The sequence below is a fragment of the Pollachius pollachius genome, assembly GCF_949987615.1.
Source record: "Pollachius pollachius genome assembly, chromosome: 5".
NCBI classification, from domain to species: domain Eukaryota; kingdom Metazoa; phylum Chordata; class Actinopteri; order Gadiformes; family Gadidae; genus Pollachius; species Pollachius pollachius.
The window spans coordinates 14,594,182-14,614,499 of NC_136938.1; the positions used below are offsets into that span (position 1 = coordinate 14,594,182).

Sequence of the window (20,318 nt, forward strand, 5' to 3'; positions counted from 1 at the left end):
ACCAAGTTAATGCAATCTCAGGGATCAATACAGGCAAACAAACAATACAGGCCAAAAAATATCAGTTACATTTCTTATTACACAATAAGCTTTGCTCTCTGCTCCAAACCCCCCGAAAAATAAATAAACATCTGCTGTACATATTATCAGAAACATTGTGTATGTGTGTGTTAAGCTGTACTTTCCTGCCCCCAGTTTATTTGTTATTCTTCTCTGTTATTCGCGACAGGCCTGGCGGAGGAGGACGAGGGCGTGACCTACTACATCCGCTACTGCCCCGAAGATGACAGCTACCTGGAGGCCCCAGAGAGCAGCCTGAACAAGCCCAGCCTCGATCAGGGGAATAAGAGAAAATACCCCCAGACCGCCCAACAGGATAGACCAAACACGGACCAACCGACCCCGGAGGGGGTGGTGGAGTGGGTCCAGGATGAGGAGGTGGAGAGGGGGGAGGGGGGGGTAGGAGACAAAGCGTGGGCAGAGGATGAGGAGGTGGAGAGGGAGGCAGAGATGAAGGAGGGATGGAGAGAGGAAGTCGGCCAGGCCAGAGAGGTCCGGTTGGGAGGTGGGGAGGGGAGACACAGGGCAGAAGGGGGGGAGGAGTGGTGCGAGGCAGAGGGCGAGGTCCGCTGTGAGGTTGTTGAGCAAGACCCCGACGAGCAGATATACGAGGGTCGCCCAGAGCCCATTCTGGACCGCCATCACCAACACCATCATCATCCTCATCCTCCTCCACTAAACGTGGGGGTCGAGGAGGGAGAGCAGGACTACTGCCTCCCCAACAAAGAAGTAGAGAAGGAAGACGGTTATCAAGGCGACTACTACGCCCAAGAGGAGGTCAACGGTAACTCCCTGCCCCCATCTCCGGACGCCGGGCGGCGAGCCATGGTGGTGGTGAAAGAGAACGGGGACAGGCCATGGCCGATGGGGGGCGACGATGCCGAGGAAGACATTGACCTTATCGTGGCGGAGATCAAGATGAGCATGAGCATGGGCAGCCTGAACAGCAGCACCGATCACAGCCCTGAGGAATACCAGTACCAGGCCGCCACGCCCCCACACCACCAGGACGGCCGTCCCAAGTCCCTCAACCTATCGCCCAATAGTCACAACAACGCAGAGGTCCAGAGTGTCTTCAAGGCCAACCAGCGCAGCCCAGCGGAGGAGCAGCAGAGGTGGTCCCAGGAAGAGGTGAGGAGCCCCCCCCCCCCCCCCCAGGATCTTATGTAGGATCCTAAGGTGAAGCGACATTCTAACTTACGTAATAGTACACTTTCCTCAGTGTATTTAATCAAGATCGCTATGAAATATTTAATCCCACACACTTGAATCATTCAATTGCTACTCATTTATCCATACAAAGGTATTAAAAAAGAGCATTAGAAAAAATGCTGAGAATGCTGCACAGTGTTGTTGTATGCTGGCGTTCCATGCTGTTGTTCCCTGTGTTAAGTCCATGGCATCAGGAAGTTGTCCTCCGTTGTATTGAAGGCCTGCGATGGATGATGTGTAGGGTTTCTGTTGTGCTGAAGTCAGTAGGAAGCTGATTCCCCAAATGGGTGGAAGCTGGGGTCCCCATGTAGTGGGGGATTATCGGGCGGTTAGGAAGTTGCAGAACGTAGTGGAGTTGCAGAAGTCTAGACGTGAGATGACGAGAGCCTGGACCAAAACCTGCGTTGCCTTCTTATTGAGGAACGGACATATCCTTTAGATGTTGAGCATTCCTCTGCAAGAGCGGGTCTTCGCACCGATGGACATCTGGTCAACAAAGATTCCTTGCCGCAGACACAACAGAGTTTTCATATTGATGAAATTGTGAACGGAGATGCCTTCCCTGGAAAAAAAGAGCAGCTCAGTCAAATTTATCCTTTATGTCTACCTACATGTTACTCTGTAAGTCTACCTATACACTATACTGTACTATACTGTCTAACTAACTCTACCGGTCTACTTATATAACTATACCTCTACCTGTCTACCTGTCTGTATCTCCAGGTGAGCAGTAGGGGGGAGGGCCCGAGGAGACAACAGCGTTCTGACCTCAACGTTCCGCTGGAGAACAACAATGTTCCTGAGGTGAAACACATACTCACACGATTGTGTAGTAGTGATCAGGGCCATTTCTTGCTCTATACGGACTATGCTTTTTCATAGAGCCCCCAAAGACATAGCTTCCATTTCAGCCTTTTTCTTTATTATTATGTTTTGTTTTATTAATTAAAATAGCGAAAACAAACCAACTCTGCTTTCTGACATTTTGTTTATTTCCAATAGCCTAGGCCAGAGTCCTGCACGGGTCGAGACCCGCCCCCGCAAAGTTCAGCACCAGATCTGCCCTGTCACCCGTGATAATATTAAAATGAAATCCGCACCCGCCCGGACCCATTAACATTTGGCCCGTTACCCGACCCGTGCCCGTGATAAATCACACACAAGCTAAAATGATTCACTGATTCAACTCGCACTATTGGAGCACGTATACCCTCTTGCGTTCCGCTTCAAACTATGAGATGGTTAGTGTGACACCTTTCCTGCTGTCGGCTCCCAGACCGTATGAGGTGCACAGGGGAGACGCCGATGCTCTCTCAGGGGCTTATAGGTCGGACACCCTTCACTTTGACCGGCAGTGGCTCTGCTTAGAGGTCGGACACCCTTCACTTTGACCGGCAGTGGCTCTGCTTATAGGTCGGACACCCTTCACTTTGACCGGCAGTGGCTCTGCTTAGAGGTCGGACACCCTTCACTTTGACCGGCAGTGGCTCTGCTTATAGGTCGGACACCCTTCACTTTGACCGGCAGTGGCTCTGCTTAGAGGTCGGACACCCTTCACTTTGACCGGCAGTGGCTCTGCTTATAGGTCGGACACCCTTCACTTTGACCGGCAGTGGCTCTGCTTAGAGGTCGGACACCCTTCACTTTGACCGGCAGTGGCTCTGCTTAGAGGTCGGACACCCTTCACTTTGACCGGCAGTGGCTCTGCTTAGAGGTCGGAATATGGTCGGAATGTAGCGGCCACCGATTCTTGACAGGCTGGGTACTTTATTCTTACACACAACCGGACTCGTTCATTACTTCACTAGACTGGCACACGCTACCACTCGCTCTCCTCGCTCGTCCACTCACTCGCTGACGTCACTCACACACACACACACACACACACACACACACACACACACACTGCCAGTGATATGCGTACAAGATAGGCCTACTTTCTCTTGCTCACGACATACTTTTTCGTGCTCTTTTTTTAAAATATTCATTAATCGGCCATTATAAATGCAGATACCGATAGTTTGGAAAAAACCTAATATCAGCCGATAATATCGGCCCGCCGATAATATCTGCCCGCCGATAAATCGGTCGGGCTCTAGTTAAGATAGCACCATGTATCATTTGCACCGGAACACTTCTTTGCTTATCGCCAACACGCCTCTCAGAGCGCAAGTTTAGTGGCGCAAGTTTAGTGGCGCAAGTTTAGTGGCGCAAGTTTAGTGGCACAATTTGCTGCGGGCGAAAAACAGCTTTGCGCCGGGTACAAACTAGCAATGATGCGTCGGTGTAGAAAGTAAATTGCGCTGGGTGCAAGATAGGGCCCTTGATCTTATTTACACGCATATGAAAGATGTTATTAGGCAGATCAAGTTTTTAAATATATTTGTAAGGCTAAGTTCTTGATGTAGGCGAGCCCCAGTGTTTTCCATTGATCATCATTTCATGTGGGTTTAAATTGCTGGGGTCAACTTTAGATGCTTGGTTTGAATTTGAAATAAAAATAGGCTCTTTCCTCACAAAGGATGTGAGCCCTGCTTAATATTTTTTTTTGCTCTTGTCTATGTCGAGATGTAAATCAGCCATGATTTTTGTTCAACTTTAGTGCATACAAGCTGCCCTGACCAGGTAGTTTCTCCCACAAACCAACAAATCCACATGTTTAGATTGTGTTTTTACATGCCACTACGCATGCTCATATACTTTAATGGATGTAAATGGCTTGCTAACAGCCCAATTTCGGAACATGCATTCAAAGCAAGAGGTTATGAGTTGAACGTCCCATCTAAGTCAACAATTAACCTGGTTCTTGGTAAACCGTCTAAATCCTTTAAAGTGAATTTGATTGATGCATTTCAAGGTAAAATGCATGCCCCCGGAACCTGAGAGGGTTTGGAATCCCCCAACCATATTATCACAAATTAGGGCCCCCCAAACCCCCAAAAAGCTAGACACAACCCTTCTAGCGATGCACCATATATATCATTTGAATAACCATATCGCTGTTACTTGGCACAAACACAGTTTGTAAACAGAAGGAAGTTAATACTGAGTCGGCCTCCAATCACACCATTAAAAATGTTGTCCCTTCCCCCCTGCTAGCCATTCACAATTTTTCAAAGCTAAAACAAACAAAGTAGCACAATAATCTGTATTAAGGCTTTTCTTTAAAAGATGAAACTTAAGTCATGAAATAAGTTAAATGTATTCCTATTATATGCTAATATATCATAACTTGAGATGGCCAAAGCAAATTGAGGCCATAGCTTTGTTCATGTGTGTACCGGTGAAAACTAGAATTGCTTGGTGATTAACAATCTGGTGTCGTATGGAGGAAATTTGTTGTCAATGGTTACTTTTCAGCATAATAGGCTCTTTATTTAAGAAAAACTTTAAAAACTGTTCAAAACATTATCAAACAAACAGAAAAAAAACAGACCAGCTGAAATATTACAACGGCAAAAATAAAACGGCTTTCGCCTGTCAACATAAATCACGATTACAATAGACACGCCTATAATAAATCACACATGTTGTTCTTGTAAAAATAAGAATACAATATGCTATTCGACCTCCCAGCGGACATCTCCCTAACCCTTCTAACCCATCCTCTGTGTTTCTCCCTGCCTGCAGACCAAGAAAGCCGCAGCCTTCCCCAGTTTCGTCGATGGTAAGATATGAAATTTTTCAAGTGAGGAAATCTTTTTTATTCCAATAGATATAGGTGATCCCTTTCAAAAGGGTAGGAACAGCTGTTGTTATGGGATGCCATTAAGCAAGTGATTGGATAACTGGATTGGTAACAATCCGCAGTCCACCAGTTATTGATTGATGCATAATATGAATAAAATGAGGAAGAGTTTAACCCTATTTACTATTTTATAATTGATCATGGCAACTATTCCGCCCCTTTTACATCATATAACCGCTGATTACTTTCTCCTCTTCTATAAATATTATAATTATTAGCTATATTGGTATTTGTAATCGTACAAGTTCCACTAAAATAGGTGTCAATGTAGTTGCAAGCAACATATGGCCTAAAGTGTGCATCATAATAAACATTATTTGATTTCATGCCATGTCTCACAATATGGTTGGTCGAGGAACCAGCGACGCCATGCCACTACACTAAGGGCAAGGGCAAATTAGATTACATTTTGAGAGATTCTTCCATACCTGGAGGTATCGGGAAATGCCATCGGTTTGCCTTAAAAAATTGTTTACCGGAAGTAAGCATATCAATGTATCATCATATATCATATGTATCTAAAGTATATAGTGTCAAAACAGACGTTTGAGAAATTACGTGTGTACCGCTTTAAGGCCCGGCCTGCGTTGGAGAGAGGCCACGCTTCAGAAATGCAACTTCAAACAAATGTATTACATTTTTATATTCAGATATAGACTTGACATTTGTTATGGGTATACTATGGATCTCCTCTTAATAGCAAGGTCACACAGCCGAGGCTACGAAAATGGCGCAACGTTACACCTGTTTAAACATTGGAGGTATTCATTGATTTCAAAATGTATATCTCTTCCGTCTGATCACCTCCGGCATCAAAACAGTTTATGTGTGGGTATTTGGTTGAGTTGAAGTGTAAATGGTCGGACCAAATGGATTGCAAAAAGAAAGTTGTTCATCATGATGAATGGTGCATGTGTAGCAAGTTTCATGCAAATTGCACCTTCCTAGTGGTAAAGTCGACTTGTTGAAATGTTGAACCTCAAAGCATTATTATAGCACCACCTTGGCTTATACTATAACATCCTTTGATTCTCTTACTCATTTTACGAGTTCTACAAGCCTGCCAATTTGTATTACCTTTGAGCCAAAAAGTCAGGAATAAAATAATAATACTAACGAATACAATAGGGATCCTACGTTTTTCGTAGGATCCCTAATAATGCTAACAAATACAATAGGGTTCCTACTTTTTTCTTAGGACCCCTAATAATACTAACGAATACAATAGTATTCCTCGGTTTTTCGTAGGACCCCTTATAATAATACTGACGAAAACAATAGGGTTTCTAAGTTCTTTGTAGGACCCCTAATTATACTAATACTAACGAATACAATAGGTTTCCTACGTTTTTCGTAGGACCCCATATAATGCAAAAAAATACAATAAGGTTCCCACGTTTTTCGTAGGACCCATAATAATAATACTTACTTATACAATAGGGTTCCTACGTTTTTCGTAGGACCCCTTATAATAAATCTAACGAATACAACAGGGTTCCTACGTTTTTTGTTGGACGCCTAATAATACTAACAAATCCGTGTGTTCCTACTTTTTTCATATGACCCCTAATAACCAGAAATTTCGGATTGCAAGCAGCCCCAGAGGTATTCATAGTCTTCCACGCACCGCCTGTCCCAGCGGCCACCCTTTTTTTTAGGGGAATAAAGGATGTATTCATTACTCCTAGATGCATCTATGCTTCCTGCCGGGGATGGTCTTTGTTATTTACCCAAACACGCACACACACTTGCACTCAGGCATACAGAGAGACAGGCACACTTAGGCAAAGGCAAGGTGACAAGGTGGGTAGTTAGCGATAGCCAAAGGTGGATATGAAAGATAACCATTGCGTTCTTATGGCTAGAGGTTAGGTGCTTGCTACATGAAAACAATGCTTTCCTGTCCAATAGTAATTAGGGGCGAGGGAGGGCACTTAGATCTGTCACTCAAACCTCCGTTCCAGTGGAGATTTGACTCATGATCTTTTAGTGGAGCTGGCGTTGACTGAACATAGTTCTCCGGTTTATGTTCTTTAAGCTCTTGTCAGATTATTTACTACATAAATGAATGATCAATTTATCCATGACTATTTTGAGGGTTGTCTTATTTTTAGGTCATGTACCAAACATTTTCTGTGGCTGTGTCCCTGCACACGGAGTGCGCGCGCAAGAGTGCATGTGTGTGTGTAACGTACAAGTTATTAAGTCAATTAGGTCGCATTAAGGTGTTTTTTATTGGTCTTTTACATAGCTATTTTGTGTGTTGTGTATTAATGCCATCTCATTGAAGACCCATTTTCTGCTGCTATCAGTGTGTTCTTCACACAAACCTTGTGAGGTATGTGTGTGTGTGAGAGATAGATGAGAGGTTCCTCCACATAACGTCATAGTTAATAATTAGGTTGTGTTTAGGTGTATATTTGTGTATGTGCCATTGCAGGAGTATATGATTTATCGGTTTTCTGGCAATACACGTTTCCTGGCGGGTTTTGGTTGATTGGGCGTTTTTTAGTCTATAGCTGGGCTGGAAATTGCCAATCCGATCTGGAAACACTTTCTATCTACAGAAACAATATGACATATGAAAGCTGAGACTCAAAGGAGTCCAACGGTATAAGCCTCCTCCTTTCGGGTCACTGCTCGTGTGGTCGACCAATTGGTGCAGAGAGTAGCTTTGTACGTTGTTGAGTGTTTTGTTTTGATTATATTGCGAATTGACTGATGACCAACTGCTGCTGTATAGTCCAGTAGTTTGTGGTGTGATGTGCAGTTGTTGTCACCACACCATACACACCGGACTAACGAGCTAACTCTAACTACCCGGCTAGCTTTAGCGTTCACTCCTCCAGAAGTATGGACTTCACATGGACTTTATGGATTTTTGTGCCTCTACTATTCGTCTTGGATCATCTGTCCTCTGCAACATATGGATACAGTCTTAGGGACAACCAGCGGATTACTTACTCCAGGGACTTTTTGCTACAGCTGCAATACCACTCTCACCAAGCTGCTGTCACAGACAAGCTGCCGGAGGAGTTACAACGCAAACACCCACCTGACCGGACAGACACCCAGCACAACAGTAAAGAAAAGAAGGTAACGAGACGGGGGAAGAATAATGGTGGAATTAAACTAAGACTTAGGCGAGGAGCAAGTAAACACTGTGCACTTCCCTCAGTGATCCTTGCTAATTCGCGCTCATTGCGCAACAAGACTGATGAACTGCAAGCCAACGTTTTTCATATGAATGAATACCGGACTGCTTCCATTCTTGCTTTTACTGAAACGTGGCTGACTGGGAATGACAGCAGTGATAGCCTGCACATAGATGGCTTCGAGTCTCCTCTAAGGTTAGACCGAAAAACTGAACTGACGGCGGTGGTGTCTGCCTTTACATCAACCCACGCTGGTGCAAGACAGTTGATGTCACCGAAGAACTGTGCAAAAAATCGAAAATCTAAAATTCTAAAATCGACCTCTTGGCTGTCTCCCTGCGTCCCTTCTATCTTCCCAGGGAATTCCCTGGGAAGATTTTGGTTAATATCCACCCCAGAGCAAATGCATCCACATCCACAGCCAAAAATCCAAACTCAAACCGATATCCCCAGACGCCCCCAAATTCATCATGGGTGACTTCAACCACTGTTTAATCAACAAATCACAAATCACACAAATCAGGGTTATCCCAGTATATCAACTGCACCACCCGTCTGGGTAAAATACTGGATAAATGCTATGGTTCAGTCCCAGACGCCTACAGAGCCATCTCCCTCCCTCCTCTCGGCTCTGCTGACCACCGCAGCATACTGCTCACTCCTGCCTATACACCTGTGGGAAAGAGGTCAGAGAAAGTCATCAGGGACTGTGGTGGGAATTTTGAGCCAAGTCAATCATATCCTGAACAAACTGGGTAGAGTATAGAGTCATACCGAACTTAAAACAATTATGGTCATATATTTGGGTAATAACAGTACATAACATACAAACAATCATACGACAACTAACAATAATTTATAAAACAAACAAACAATGATTTGAGGCCTATCATAAAATCATCCGAGGCCTAGATGGGAGTCCTCCCTGCATCTCTCCAAGAGGAGTGGAGGAGGAGAAGTCCCCTGGATGTGACATCACCCTGCGTCTCTCCAAGAGTGCCCCACGAGCAGAAGTCCTTCCTGGATGGAAAATCAGCCTGTTGCTCGAAGAGCTCCGCAGGCTGAAGACCCCTGAATGGGAAATCACCCTGTGCCCCTCCAAGAGGTGCAGAAGCTGAAGAGCGACGCATTGACAAACGCGAAGACTTCTGTCAGAACCCTGAGAGCAGCTGTGCCCCCAAATAAACTATATTATTGGTTAACTGGATGGTAAACTATCGATGAACCTCCTCAGGATGTCATAAAGGGGGTCGACACCGTGCCTTATCAGATGGAACCCTTCGCTTCTCAACGCTCCCCAGTGAGTCAAGAAAACAGGCCAAAACCAACAAAAGGCAGCTAGAGAAACCGATGTGAAAATAGAATTTTCCCACTACAGGACATCAAACAGTGGACACCAGATAGTATCGACAGGCTGCAAGGGTGTTTTGAAACCACGGACTGGAATACCCTCACATCCTCCTCCACCAACATCAGTGAGCCGGCGGACACAGTCTCAGCATACATCACTTTCTGTGTGGACAATACCATCCCCTCTAAAAAGGTCACCGTTTTCCCTGAAAATAAACCCTGGTTGACTAAAGATCTGATAAACATTCTGAATCAGAAAAATAGAGTTGCCAAAATTGCCAAGCTGAAATATAAAAACAAAGTGGAGCAGACCTTTGGAAAAGGGGAACCTCCACGCAGCCTGGCAGGGCCTCAAGAACATGGCAGCAGTGCACTTTGTCTCTACCAACCGTAAGCCCAACCAAATGGCAGGCATCAGTTTCACTTTAGGCAAGGCAAGGCAATTTTCTCAACTCTTTTTTCGCTAGATTTGAAAAGGACAGCAACCAGCTGGAATCAATCATCTCCTCACTCAGACGTGATGACTCTGTCCTCATGATCAACGCATCAGAGGCGATGAGAGCCCTCAAAAGGACAAAAAATAACACAGAGGACCAGAAAACATCTGTTGGTGGACCCTAGGACACTTTGTTGAGCAGCTGGAAGGTGTGTTCCAGCATCTGTTCCAGGGCTCTTTGACGAGCAGCACAGTCCCTGCAATGTGGAAAACCTCAATAGTGATTCCCATCCCGTTGAAGGGCACCACTAAGGTCCTGAATGACCTCAGACCTGTGGCTCTCACCTCTCTGGTCATGAAGGCCATGGAGAGGATCATCAAGGATCTTATAACCAAGGCAACTGGCTTGATGATGGACCCGTTGCAGTTTAGTAGGGGGGTCGATAACGCAAAAATATTTATCTTAAACACCATCCACAAGCATCTGGAAATCCCCAAGACCACAGCCAGACTTCTGTTTGCAGACTTCTCATCAGCATTCAACACCATGCAGCCACACACTCTGGCTGAGAAGCTTATCACACGTTTCCATCTCAACCACCAACTCACTCTGTGGATTATAGGGTTTATTTTAGTAAATCTTTAAAGATTTAACGTGTAAAAAGAAAATTAACGCTGTTAACACATTTTGTTTACTTGCTTTGGCGGCTGACCTCTTATAATTTACCCTCGAGAGGAACCATTGTGTCAAGAATACACACTCAATGTGAAGGCGAGAGGTATGGTTGATGCCTTGAGCAAGCAAAGCACAGACACAGGCAATTAACCTTGGGCAGTGTTAACGCGCGCAGACCTTGCTGCGAAAAAGGCGTGCATAAAACGGCATATTTGGCAGTGTAAAAACGCTCAGTGAGAGAGGGCTGTATCTTAGTAGAACGGTTCCCAATAAGCAACAAAGTCAGTAAAGTGCCAATTGTGTTCTCTGTGTTGTTCTCCCTTGTTGTTCTACTAAGCAGTGGACACTTGGTGATGACGTATTACGACGTGATGACGTATGTATGTATATGTATGTATCGTACTTGAGTATGGTACAGGGCAACTTTGCCTAGTGTGAGTGCGCCCTTAGAAGCTCAGCCATCCCTGAGGAACTCGGATTAAAGCTGCTGCTCCTCTGTTTAGAAAGGAGTTGTGGTTGAGGTGGCATCTGGTAAAGATGCCCCCTAAGGGCGCCTCACTTGGGAGTTGTTCCAGGCACGTCCAGCGGGGAGGAGGCCTCGGGGAAGACCCAGGACTAGGTGGAGAGATTATATCTCTGCACTGGCCTGGGAACGCCTCCGGATCCCCCCCGTCAGAGCTGGTCAATGTGGCCTGGGAAAGGGAAGTCTGGGGCCCCTTGCTAGAGCGATTCATCATGATTAATCACAGCAAATTGTGAGATTTAATAATTATTATTTTTTGATAGATTGACAGCACTTACGGCAGTTACTCCATTCCTCCCGGCTCGTTATACTGAGCCGGTCACTTTGTTTTGGAGTTGATATTTCGTGGGGCAAGGGATTGTGGGAAGGCACACGTGCGGGCGGTAAAAAGTCAAAGTGATAAACTTCCAAAAGCAGCAACTAAAGTGGATGCCCTCTATCCGTCTGTCTTATACTTAATGTTTGTGTCCTCTACTTCCTGTCTGCATCTGCTGCTTCCTTTCTGTTCTTCTATACTTTACTTTCGGTATGTTGTTCTACTCCCTGTCTTGTTCTCTACTTCCTGTCTATTGTTGTACATCCTGTCGATGTGATCTGCTTCCTGTCTGTGTCTTCTACTTCATTTCTTGCCTTCTCCTTCCGGTCTGCTTCTTGTTCCACTGCCTCCCATTGGTTAACCCAGTGTTTCCCCTCGATGTTTTTGTAGCAGTGGGGCTGTAAAAAATAACCCTTTAAATGGATATTCTGGTGAGATTTTTTGGGGGAAAATGCATGGGTTGAGCTTTCAAATAAACAATCAACAGAGTCGAGGTATCTGCTGAGACCAGATCATTGTGAAAATGTGCCTTGAACTTAGCAGAAACTTTAAAAAAAAAAAAAAATGATGCAGTGGCGCTGACAATCCAGCAGCGGCGGTGCACCGCTGCTGGATGCATACAGGGGAAACACCGGTTAACCACTTGCTCTCTCTTTTTTACCAGTCCCAGGTCCCTGTGAGCCAGAGGACCTGATAGACGGGATCATCTTCGCTGCAAACTACCTGGGCTCCACCCAGCTGCTGTCGGAGAGAAACCCCTCCAAGAACATCCGCATGATGCAGGCCCAGGAGGCTGTGAGCAGGGTCAAGGTACGCACGCACGTACCAACACACGCACGATCACACGAACACGAAAACAAACACACCAACCCACGAACAAACACAAAACACACAGACACACAAAACAACACAAAGGACCTATCAGCATGAGGGCAAGGATGCTACTGTTTTGCATATAATTAAGAGATTTAGATAGTGTCATATTTATGTATAGGTACATGTTTGGTGTGATAACGCAAGGAAAATGATCAGTGGGGGGAGGGGTCAGTGCATCATTCGAACCACCAGGAAAGAGTGCATAGTTACAGCCAGCAATCATGAAGGGATGGTGTTGTCAGTGTGGTGTCATTATACATGAGATTGGATGGTTGAGTAGGGGGGATGAGGTTATGGCTGTACGTGTCTGCTGTTACAATTAGGTTAGGGAGAGAGAGTTAGAGACCAGTATTCCCTCCCTGCCCTCTAATCTGCTACAGCTCTCTATTATAGTCTCTCTATCTCTCTTTTCCATCCTATTGATTAAGTCTCTCACCCTTTTATTTTCCTCACCTCCATCGGACAACTTAAAGTATTATTGTTGTTATGGTTGTTTCAACTTTTTTAACCTGACCTGTCTAAACATGGATATTTTGAGTGTATGCTCACCTTTTTCTTAATTTACAATAACTGGACTCTGGAAGTAGACATTTCAGACATGTCATAATCATATGTTCCTTATGGATCATTATTATCCTACTCTTCAATGTTGTGAAGCTATTTAACAATTGTACTCTACACCTTCTGACCGGGCTGTAACAACCATCCCCAACCATTAGAATTCACTCCCACCCTTAGAAGCCTGCCTTCCCTCTTTCTCCTTGTCTTTCTCCCTCTCTTGTGTCTCTCTTTTGCACACTCTTAATTCTCTCTTCTGTTCTTCTTTTATATCTATTCCTCTCTTTTTCTCCCTCTCTCTTCGCCTCCATCTGTCTCTTTCTCTCTCTCTCTATCTCTATGTGGACACATTTGCATAAGAGCTAAACCTTGACACTACCTTGTAACTACATTGCTTTGATACTACATGTGCATGGGGGCCGACCTCGCAATTATTCCCTATTCCCCCACAATACAATTTTGAATTAATGCTATTATAACGAACAATAGCAAACACACATTCTATTTTGTTTTACATTATATCCTATTGTCAAATTTGATCTGTTTTTCAGTGTGCGAATCAATGTTGCCAATTGCAAATGAATACCCCCTCCTCCTTTTCCAATGACTAAGGTGGCCTGTAATGTTCTGAAATGTATAGGTGCCAGTAGGTATTTCTGTTCTGCAAAAAGCAGTGGATACCAGCTTAAGCTTCTCGGACACTTGTAGTATAATGCCATGGTGTGTGCTGATGTCTAGCTTCCTCTGACCAGGTGTTTTGATGTCCATATCTGAGTAAGGGTTAAGCTTCTAGGACGCTTTTATGTAATGCAACAGGTTATATGGATGTGTGGACCTCTGTCTGGCCAGCAGTTGATTTGGATGTCCAAGTCAGAGAGTTAGTCTTCTCGGACACTCATAGTATAGCGCCAGGAGGTGTTCTTTTTCGGAGCTCCGCCTGGCCAGTGGTTGATGGCTGCATTATGACACTGCTACCAAACAACGGTATAAATAAGTATCACTCATCGGTCGTAGCCATTGGGATAAACCGCCCTTCTAGAACTCTAAGCCCCAAAGTACAGCCCTAGTTCTAGTTCTAGTACTTTTTATATTGTAGGCCATATAATATATACAGACAGAACATACAGTTACAAATCACATTTTTGCTATCAGGGACGATCTCCTTTGCCTCCAGTGAAGCGCTTCTATCTGGGGAAGCTTAGTTTGGACTGGTTCTGCGGACCTCATGCATGCCGTCACCTATGTGTCCACACGCCTTTGTGGGCATTCTATCTTTTATCTTTTTGGCGGATGGGGGCTGTTGTCTTTATCTAGCAGGTATGGGTGCTCGCCTACTTAGTTCTGTCCTGTTGTTGGCTATAGAAGATCATTTTTTCTTTCTGTGTCCACCTCTCTTGCTCAGTGATTGAAGCCTTACTCTGTTGTCTGAGGGTCTTGTTGTCCTGTCTTATTTTCTTTCCCTTCCTTCTTTTCTTGCTCCCGGTGCTCCTGTATCTCGCCTACCTGCCTGCCTGACTTCCTGTCTCCTTCCTGACTTCCTTTCTACCTGCCTGTTTGCTGTCCTGTCTACCTGCCTGCTTTCCTGTCAGAGAGTGCAGAAGGCGGCCAAAATCAAGAAGAAGGTGGTGTGTAAATGTGATGACCACCAGCTTCTCCCATTGTGTGTGTGTGTGTGTTTGTGTGTGTGTGTGTTTGTGTGTGAGACCACCCTTTTGAGACCACAGAAACTTGATTTTAGAGGAGCCAAGGCCATGCTTCAGAGCGGCAAAAGTGCATTTCCAATAAAGCATCTGTTCAAATGAACCCCAGAAAGCGCTGAACTAACCTGTAGGCCACTCAGCAACCGCACTGACTTTTGCAGGAACAATTTGAATGTTATCTGGAGAGACATTCACATTGCTCAACCTGGAAGAAGAGCTGGTGGTCGAGGAGGCACTGAAGAACTTGACATGAGTCATCTCATCAGGGGAGAAGGTTATCAGGATATCATCCAGATAACCAAAGAGGAGGAAAGAAACATGCTGACTAAATGTACTAGGAGGGGAATGATAATGAGGGACAAGGGAAAACAATCAAGGAGAGGGAGGTCAATCAAAGAAGCAGGAAACTTCTCGGATGAAAGTATCTGAAATGAGAATATATAAGTAAGATGTGGTAAAACAGGAAATGATGAGGACATTTATGCAACAATTAGCAGGGCAAGACGTGACACATGCATCAATCAGCAGTTATCAGTATTACCAGTGTTAGCAATTAGCAGAGCACCTCCTGGCCAGGGCCCAGTGCTAAGCATCTAGATTTATTCATGCCAGCTCAGGCCTCAAGCTAATCTCATAGTCATGATAACATATAGTATTACTGTATAGAATGTGTCTACATTATATATATACTGTATGTGATGTAACCAGTTTATGTTGATGTGTCTGCGTGATTGTCTGTGCGCGTGTGTGTGTGTGTGTGCACGCTCACAGAGTGCAGAGGTAGACACCCAAACGATGACCGAAGTGGATCTTTTCATCTCCACTCAGCGAATAAAAGTTCTGAACGCAGACTCCCAGGTACACACACACAAGAAAGCACTGACATTCATTCATACTGTAGTCAACCGATACAATTCTTGGTCGACTGAAATTCAACCAACCTTACGTCAAATCTGCCAGCCTTAATATCCCGTTTGTGCTGTTTGGAGAAAGTCAGTGGGTTTCAGATCCACTTTTTGGTCCGAGTCCGACTCAGATACAACTGAGCTTCATTCATGTAAAGCAGGTCACACACCAGGCGAGCCATGGTGTGGCAGCATCGCAAAGTTGCTGTAGTAGATAGACAGCGCATGGCTGAAGATTTGAATTTAGGTTATGTTCTGTGTTTAATAAAATGGGTCTGCATGCCAATTCTGATATGTTAACATGAGGCTCGCTCCGACTGAGGGACTTTTCCCTCTAGTGAGCCGCTATGGGTGTGGTTTGGGAGAGAGGATCTGCCCAACTTCAGCTATTAGCGACTTTGTTAGTGGCTCAGGTAGTACCTGCCTCGGGGTAGGAGCTTATTGAGCCTTAACTGAGCCGCTCCTATCTAGTCAATGCTGATTGGATACGGTTGAGGTGGATATGATGTGAGTGTGACGTATGATTAAGGCGGGATATGACGCTAACCCTAGGCTAAAACTGTCGCTAAATAATCGCAACAAAAAGTTTTGCAGAACTAATTACGGCACAGTATAGCTAAGTTGGGTATCCGCTATAAAGGTTCCTGTATGGGAAGGGAAGCCAAGGGGAGCTAAGTGAGTGGGCTTAGCCAAAAGACTAAGCCACTTTCGTAGAAGTCCCTCAGTAGGAACACGCCTATTGAAGCCTATTGAACACGAAAGGCGATGGAGCATTGCAGACAACTGGAAAATAATCCAGCTTTTAAATTTTTATTAAAAGCTGCCATACCGACTTCTTTGACATGTTGCCATTATTTGGGAGTAAATGTTAAGTTGGTTGCGAAAATTAATCCTTATTTTGGGCGAGTTCAATGTTGTGAAAACCGGGGTGTTTTGACCTCCTGTTTTATTATTCTCTTATAGTCTATTAAACCGTACGATTATCAAAACAGATACTACGGAGCCTTACATATTTGTATTAATACATAATGTTATTTCTAACACAATATAGCCCATCGCTCAAAAACTAGTTTATCAGTCCGCCTTTGTCTCTTCTGCCCGTGAAAATAAGGGATTGAGAATCGCTTTTTACCTCAGGAAAGAACACCAGCTATTGTCCGACCAATGAGAATTAAGTTGAACAATTTTATATCGACCAACCAATCGATCAACAGACCAGAACTCGGCAGTCCTAATTCATAGATACATGTAAATATATTTGCACATACAAATATGTAAATACAGAGGTATGGTTGCCATAACTACCTGTGAGCTAGTTAAAAAAATGGGCAATGAGTGTAATCAGACAGAAATGTTTTTTGCTAAAGTAAAGCTACAGTTCCAGTCTAGTATCAAAGCTACAGTCTATGTTTTATCACAGCTACAGTGTTTCCTTTATCACAGTAGCAGTCTATCCTTTATCACAGACACAATAGGTCCTTTGACACAGCTATAGTCTATCCTTTATCACAAATACATTCTGTTTTTATCACAGTTACAGTCTGCCCTTTAATACTGCTGTAGTCTATCGTCTATACAATTAGGGTTCAGCAAAGGATTGTAGAGGTTATAACTCACTGCTCTGTCTGAAGGAAACAATGATGGACAACGCACTGCGCACCATATCCTACATCGCTGACATCGGGAACATTGTGGTGCTTATGGCGAGGCGGAGGATGCCGCGCATGGCGTCGCAGGACTGCATTGAGACAACGCCAGGGGCCCCTGAGACCAAGAAACAGTACAAAATGATCTGCCACGTCTTTGAGTCTGAGGACGTAAGTGGGAACATGGCTTTTAGCTCATTACACAGTAGAGCACTCTTGTTTGTACTTTAATTTGGTACTACTATTCAACACTATAGTGATTTTTATGTGTATTGTGCATTTTCTTACTGAATTACAGTTAATGTTTTTTGATAATACCAACAGTGAGGTGTTAGAGACGAGTCTTGTAGGGAGGGACATCAGAACAGTACGAGGTGAACGTCGGTGTATGAAGCTTTTACAGGGGGCTTTTTGTAAGTGCAAAGTCGTGAGGGAGTAGCATCCATTTGGCATAGAGTGTACTGGACAGGTTGAGGAGTATGGTTTGACATGGTCTTAGATTTCGGATTGGCTGGAGTGGTTTGCAGCAAGGTGGGCAATTACCAGTGACTTATCTAATTCGAGCAGCCACCAGTAGCCAGTGCAGAATGTGTAGGAATTATGTAGTAGCGGAGAACCTGGGTAGACCAGCCGGGCTGCTGCATTCTGGATGAGCCGCAGAGGATGAATGGCACAGCAGGGGGACAAGCCAGAAAGCAGTTGCAGTGCTCTAAATGCGAGCCTGGACCAAAACCTTCATGGCCCTCTGGGTGACCAACCCATATCCTCTTAATGTACAGCTTGAATCTGCAGGAGCTGGATGTCACAGCGATGTTAGAAGCGAAGGGCAGCAGGTCATCAAGGGTAACACCCAGGTTCCTTTTGTCTCCAAGTCACAGGCACCACAGAGATTTTAAGATTGATGGAGAGGCTGCAAACGGGAGATGCCTTCCCTGGAAGGAAGAGCAGCTCAGTCTTCAGGTGGTGTGTTAACATCCACTGAGAGATTTTGGCCAGATAAGGAGAGATTTGTGCTGCTAAGTCCAAATAACTATCACATCCAGGAAATCAAACCAAGGAAACAGTCCAAAAGGTCCAAATGCAAAAACAAGGGACATCTAACACCAGATATAGGGGCTGGCATGGCGATGTGTCATTGGGGAAAGAAATGGCAAATGTCTGGCAAGGGACAAAAAAGGGGATAAATAAAAAAGCAAGGTTATATGAATCTGCTGAGTAATAGAATACAGGTGTGGAGAAACCAAGGGGAAGAGTAACAAGACATCTAGTAGGACAAGCCGGAATCACAGGATGAGACCCAGAACAGAACCCTGAGAGATCCCAGTATGGAGACTACAAGGTTCTGATTATTTCCTTAAAGGTTACCCTTATGTGCCATCTATGAGGTAGGATATGACCTGGGAGAGTGAAGAGCATGAGATTCCCAGTTCTTGGAGGTTGGAGAAGAGGATCTGGTGGTTCACTATGTTGAAGGCTACTGAAAGCTCCAAACGAATTACAGCGGAGGAGAGGGAGGCTGTTCTAGCAGTGTTAGGTTTCTCTGTGACAGCAAGGAGTCTCAGTTGAGTGGCCTGCCTTGGATCCTGACTGGTGATGGTCGAGGAGTTTATTATTTTGGAGGTATGCAGAGAGTTGGGAAAAGACTGCATGCCCAAGTGTTTTGTAAATAAATGTTAGAAGAGAGACAGGTCGGCAATTTTTTACATCAGATGAGTTGAGGGTGGGTTTCTTTAGAGGTTTCACTCTCGCTGCTTCAAGTGTGTTCGGAAAAAAATTTTTCTATGTACTTTCCACAAGGAGGGTTATGTGACACTAACCCCATAGCTCCATGTCTCTCTCTCCCTCTCGGTTTTTGCAGGCCCAGCTCATAGCCCAGTCGATCGGCCAGGCCTTCAGCGTGGCCTACCAGGAGTTTCTGAGAGCTAACGGCATCAACCCAGAGGACTTGAGTCAGAAGCAGTACAGTGATGTCATCAACACCCAGGAGATGTATAACGATGACCTCATTCACTTCTCCAACTCTGCGAACTGCAAAGAGGTCGGTTTTGCGGGAAGTAGTTTGTGGAAATACACTCAGAAGCCTCATGTAGTGTAGCCTCAACTGTTAAGGCTTGCACAATGTCTAATATGAAGCTGGATTGAGTTCCTTTTTCCAGTTGCTTGGAATGAGAATGCTGATGCTGGTTTTCCTAAATTTGGTGAAATAATCACATCTCGTTGCAGCCCTAGATACCCAGCCCTAGAATGACACGCATAGCTTGAGTGGTGGTGGTGCAAGGTCATGAATCAATTTGTACATCAAGCACAAACCAAAGAAAACATTCAAATGGTAACAGGTTAGGTTTTTTTAATAATGGTATAGTGGTGGTAATTGTGGTTCTTGGTTTTTATCAAATACTTTCACAGACTGTTTGTAAAGAGTATACAAAGATTAGCAGCATGTATTGGTAATTGATGTCTTATATGTCTAAAATGTATTAATCTAGCACTGGCATTTCTGGATATCTTTCTAATATGCTTTTTAAAAGTTAGGTTGGAATCAATGATTATGCCCAGGTATTTAAAGTTGTCAACAATTGTAATCACCTCTCCTTTGACAAAGATATCAGTTGCTGCTGTGCATTTCTCTTGTTGGAGAAATACATGCAAACAGTTTTACTTACATTGAGAGACAGACAGTTGCTAGTTAGCCAGTCGGAGACTTTGTCTAGCACTGCATTGAGTTTTGATGCAGTCTGTTCTCTATTTTGAGCATTGTGTATAGATGACTGTATCGTCCGCATACATTTGAATATGGATGTCTGTGCAAATCAGAGGCAGGTCATAAATATATAAACTAAATAAAATTGGTCCTAAAATTGATCTCTGTGGGACTCCAATGGTGCTATTAACAAAAGAAGAGCTTGCATCATTCATTCTGGTGCACTGCTTTCTTGAATCTAAATAAGACTCCCTCCATGTCAGAGCTTTAGAGGAAAAGTTAAACAACAGAACATTATGATTGACAGTGTCAAAAGCTTTTTTTAATCAAGGAAAACAGCACCAACCAAACACCTCCATTATCAAGGCTGGATTTAATTTTCTCAATAAAATAGCAGTCTGCTGTTTCTGTTGAATGATATTTCCTAAAACCAAATTGCATAGAATGCAATGGAAA

General features: G+C 44.3%; 1 protein-coding gene across 2 annotated transcripts in view; it reads left to right on the forward strand.

Annotated features, from left to right (window-relative positions):
• The window catches only part of apba2b (amyloid beta (A4) precursor protein-binding, family A, member 2b), a 49,551-nt gene that overhangs the window by 19,516 nt on the left and 9,717 nt on the right, over positions 1-20,318 (forward strand). Inside the window, exons 3-10 of one of the 2 annotated variants that reach the window (XM_079736022.1) lie at positions 230-1,191; positions 1,996-2,076; positions 4,903-4,939; positions 12,141-12,286; positions 14,500-14,532; positions 15,382-15,468; positions 17,147-17,332; positions 19,020-19,199. In XM_079736022.1, the coding sequence (XP_079592148.1) occupies positions 230-1,191; positions 1,996-2,076; positions 4,903-4,939; positions 12,141-12,286; positions 14,500-14,532; positions 15,382-15,468; positions 17,147-17,332; positions 19,020-19,199 (1,712 nt within the window). Of the gene's footprint in view, positions 1-229; positions 1,192-1,995; positions 2,077-4,902; positions 4,940-12,140; positions 12,287-14,499; positions 14,533-15,381; positions 15,469-17,146; positions 17,333-19,019; positions 19,200-20,318 lie in introns of those variants that run through there. The other variant, XM_079736021.1, reaches the window with a different exon arrangement.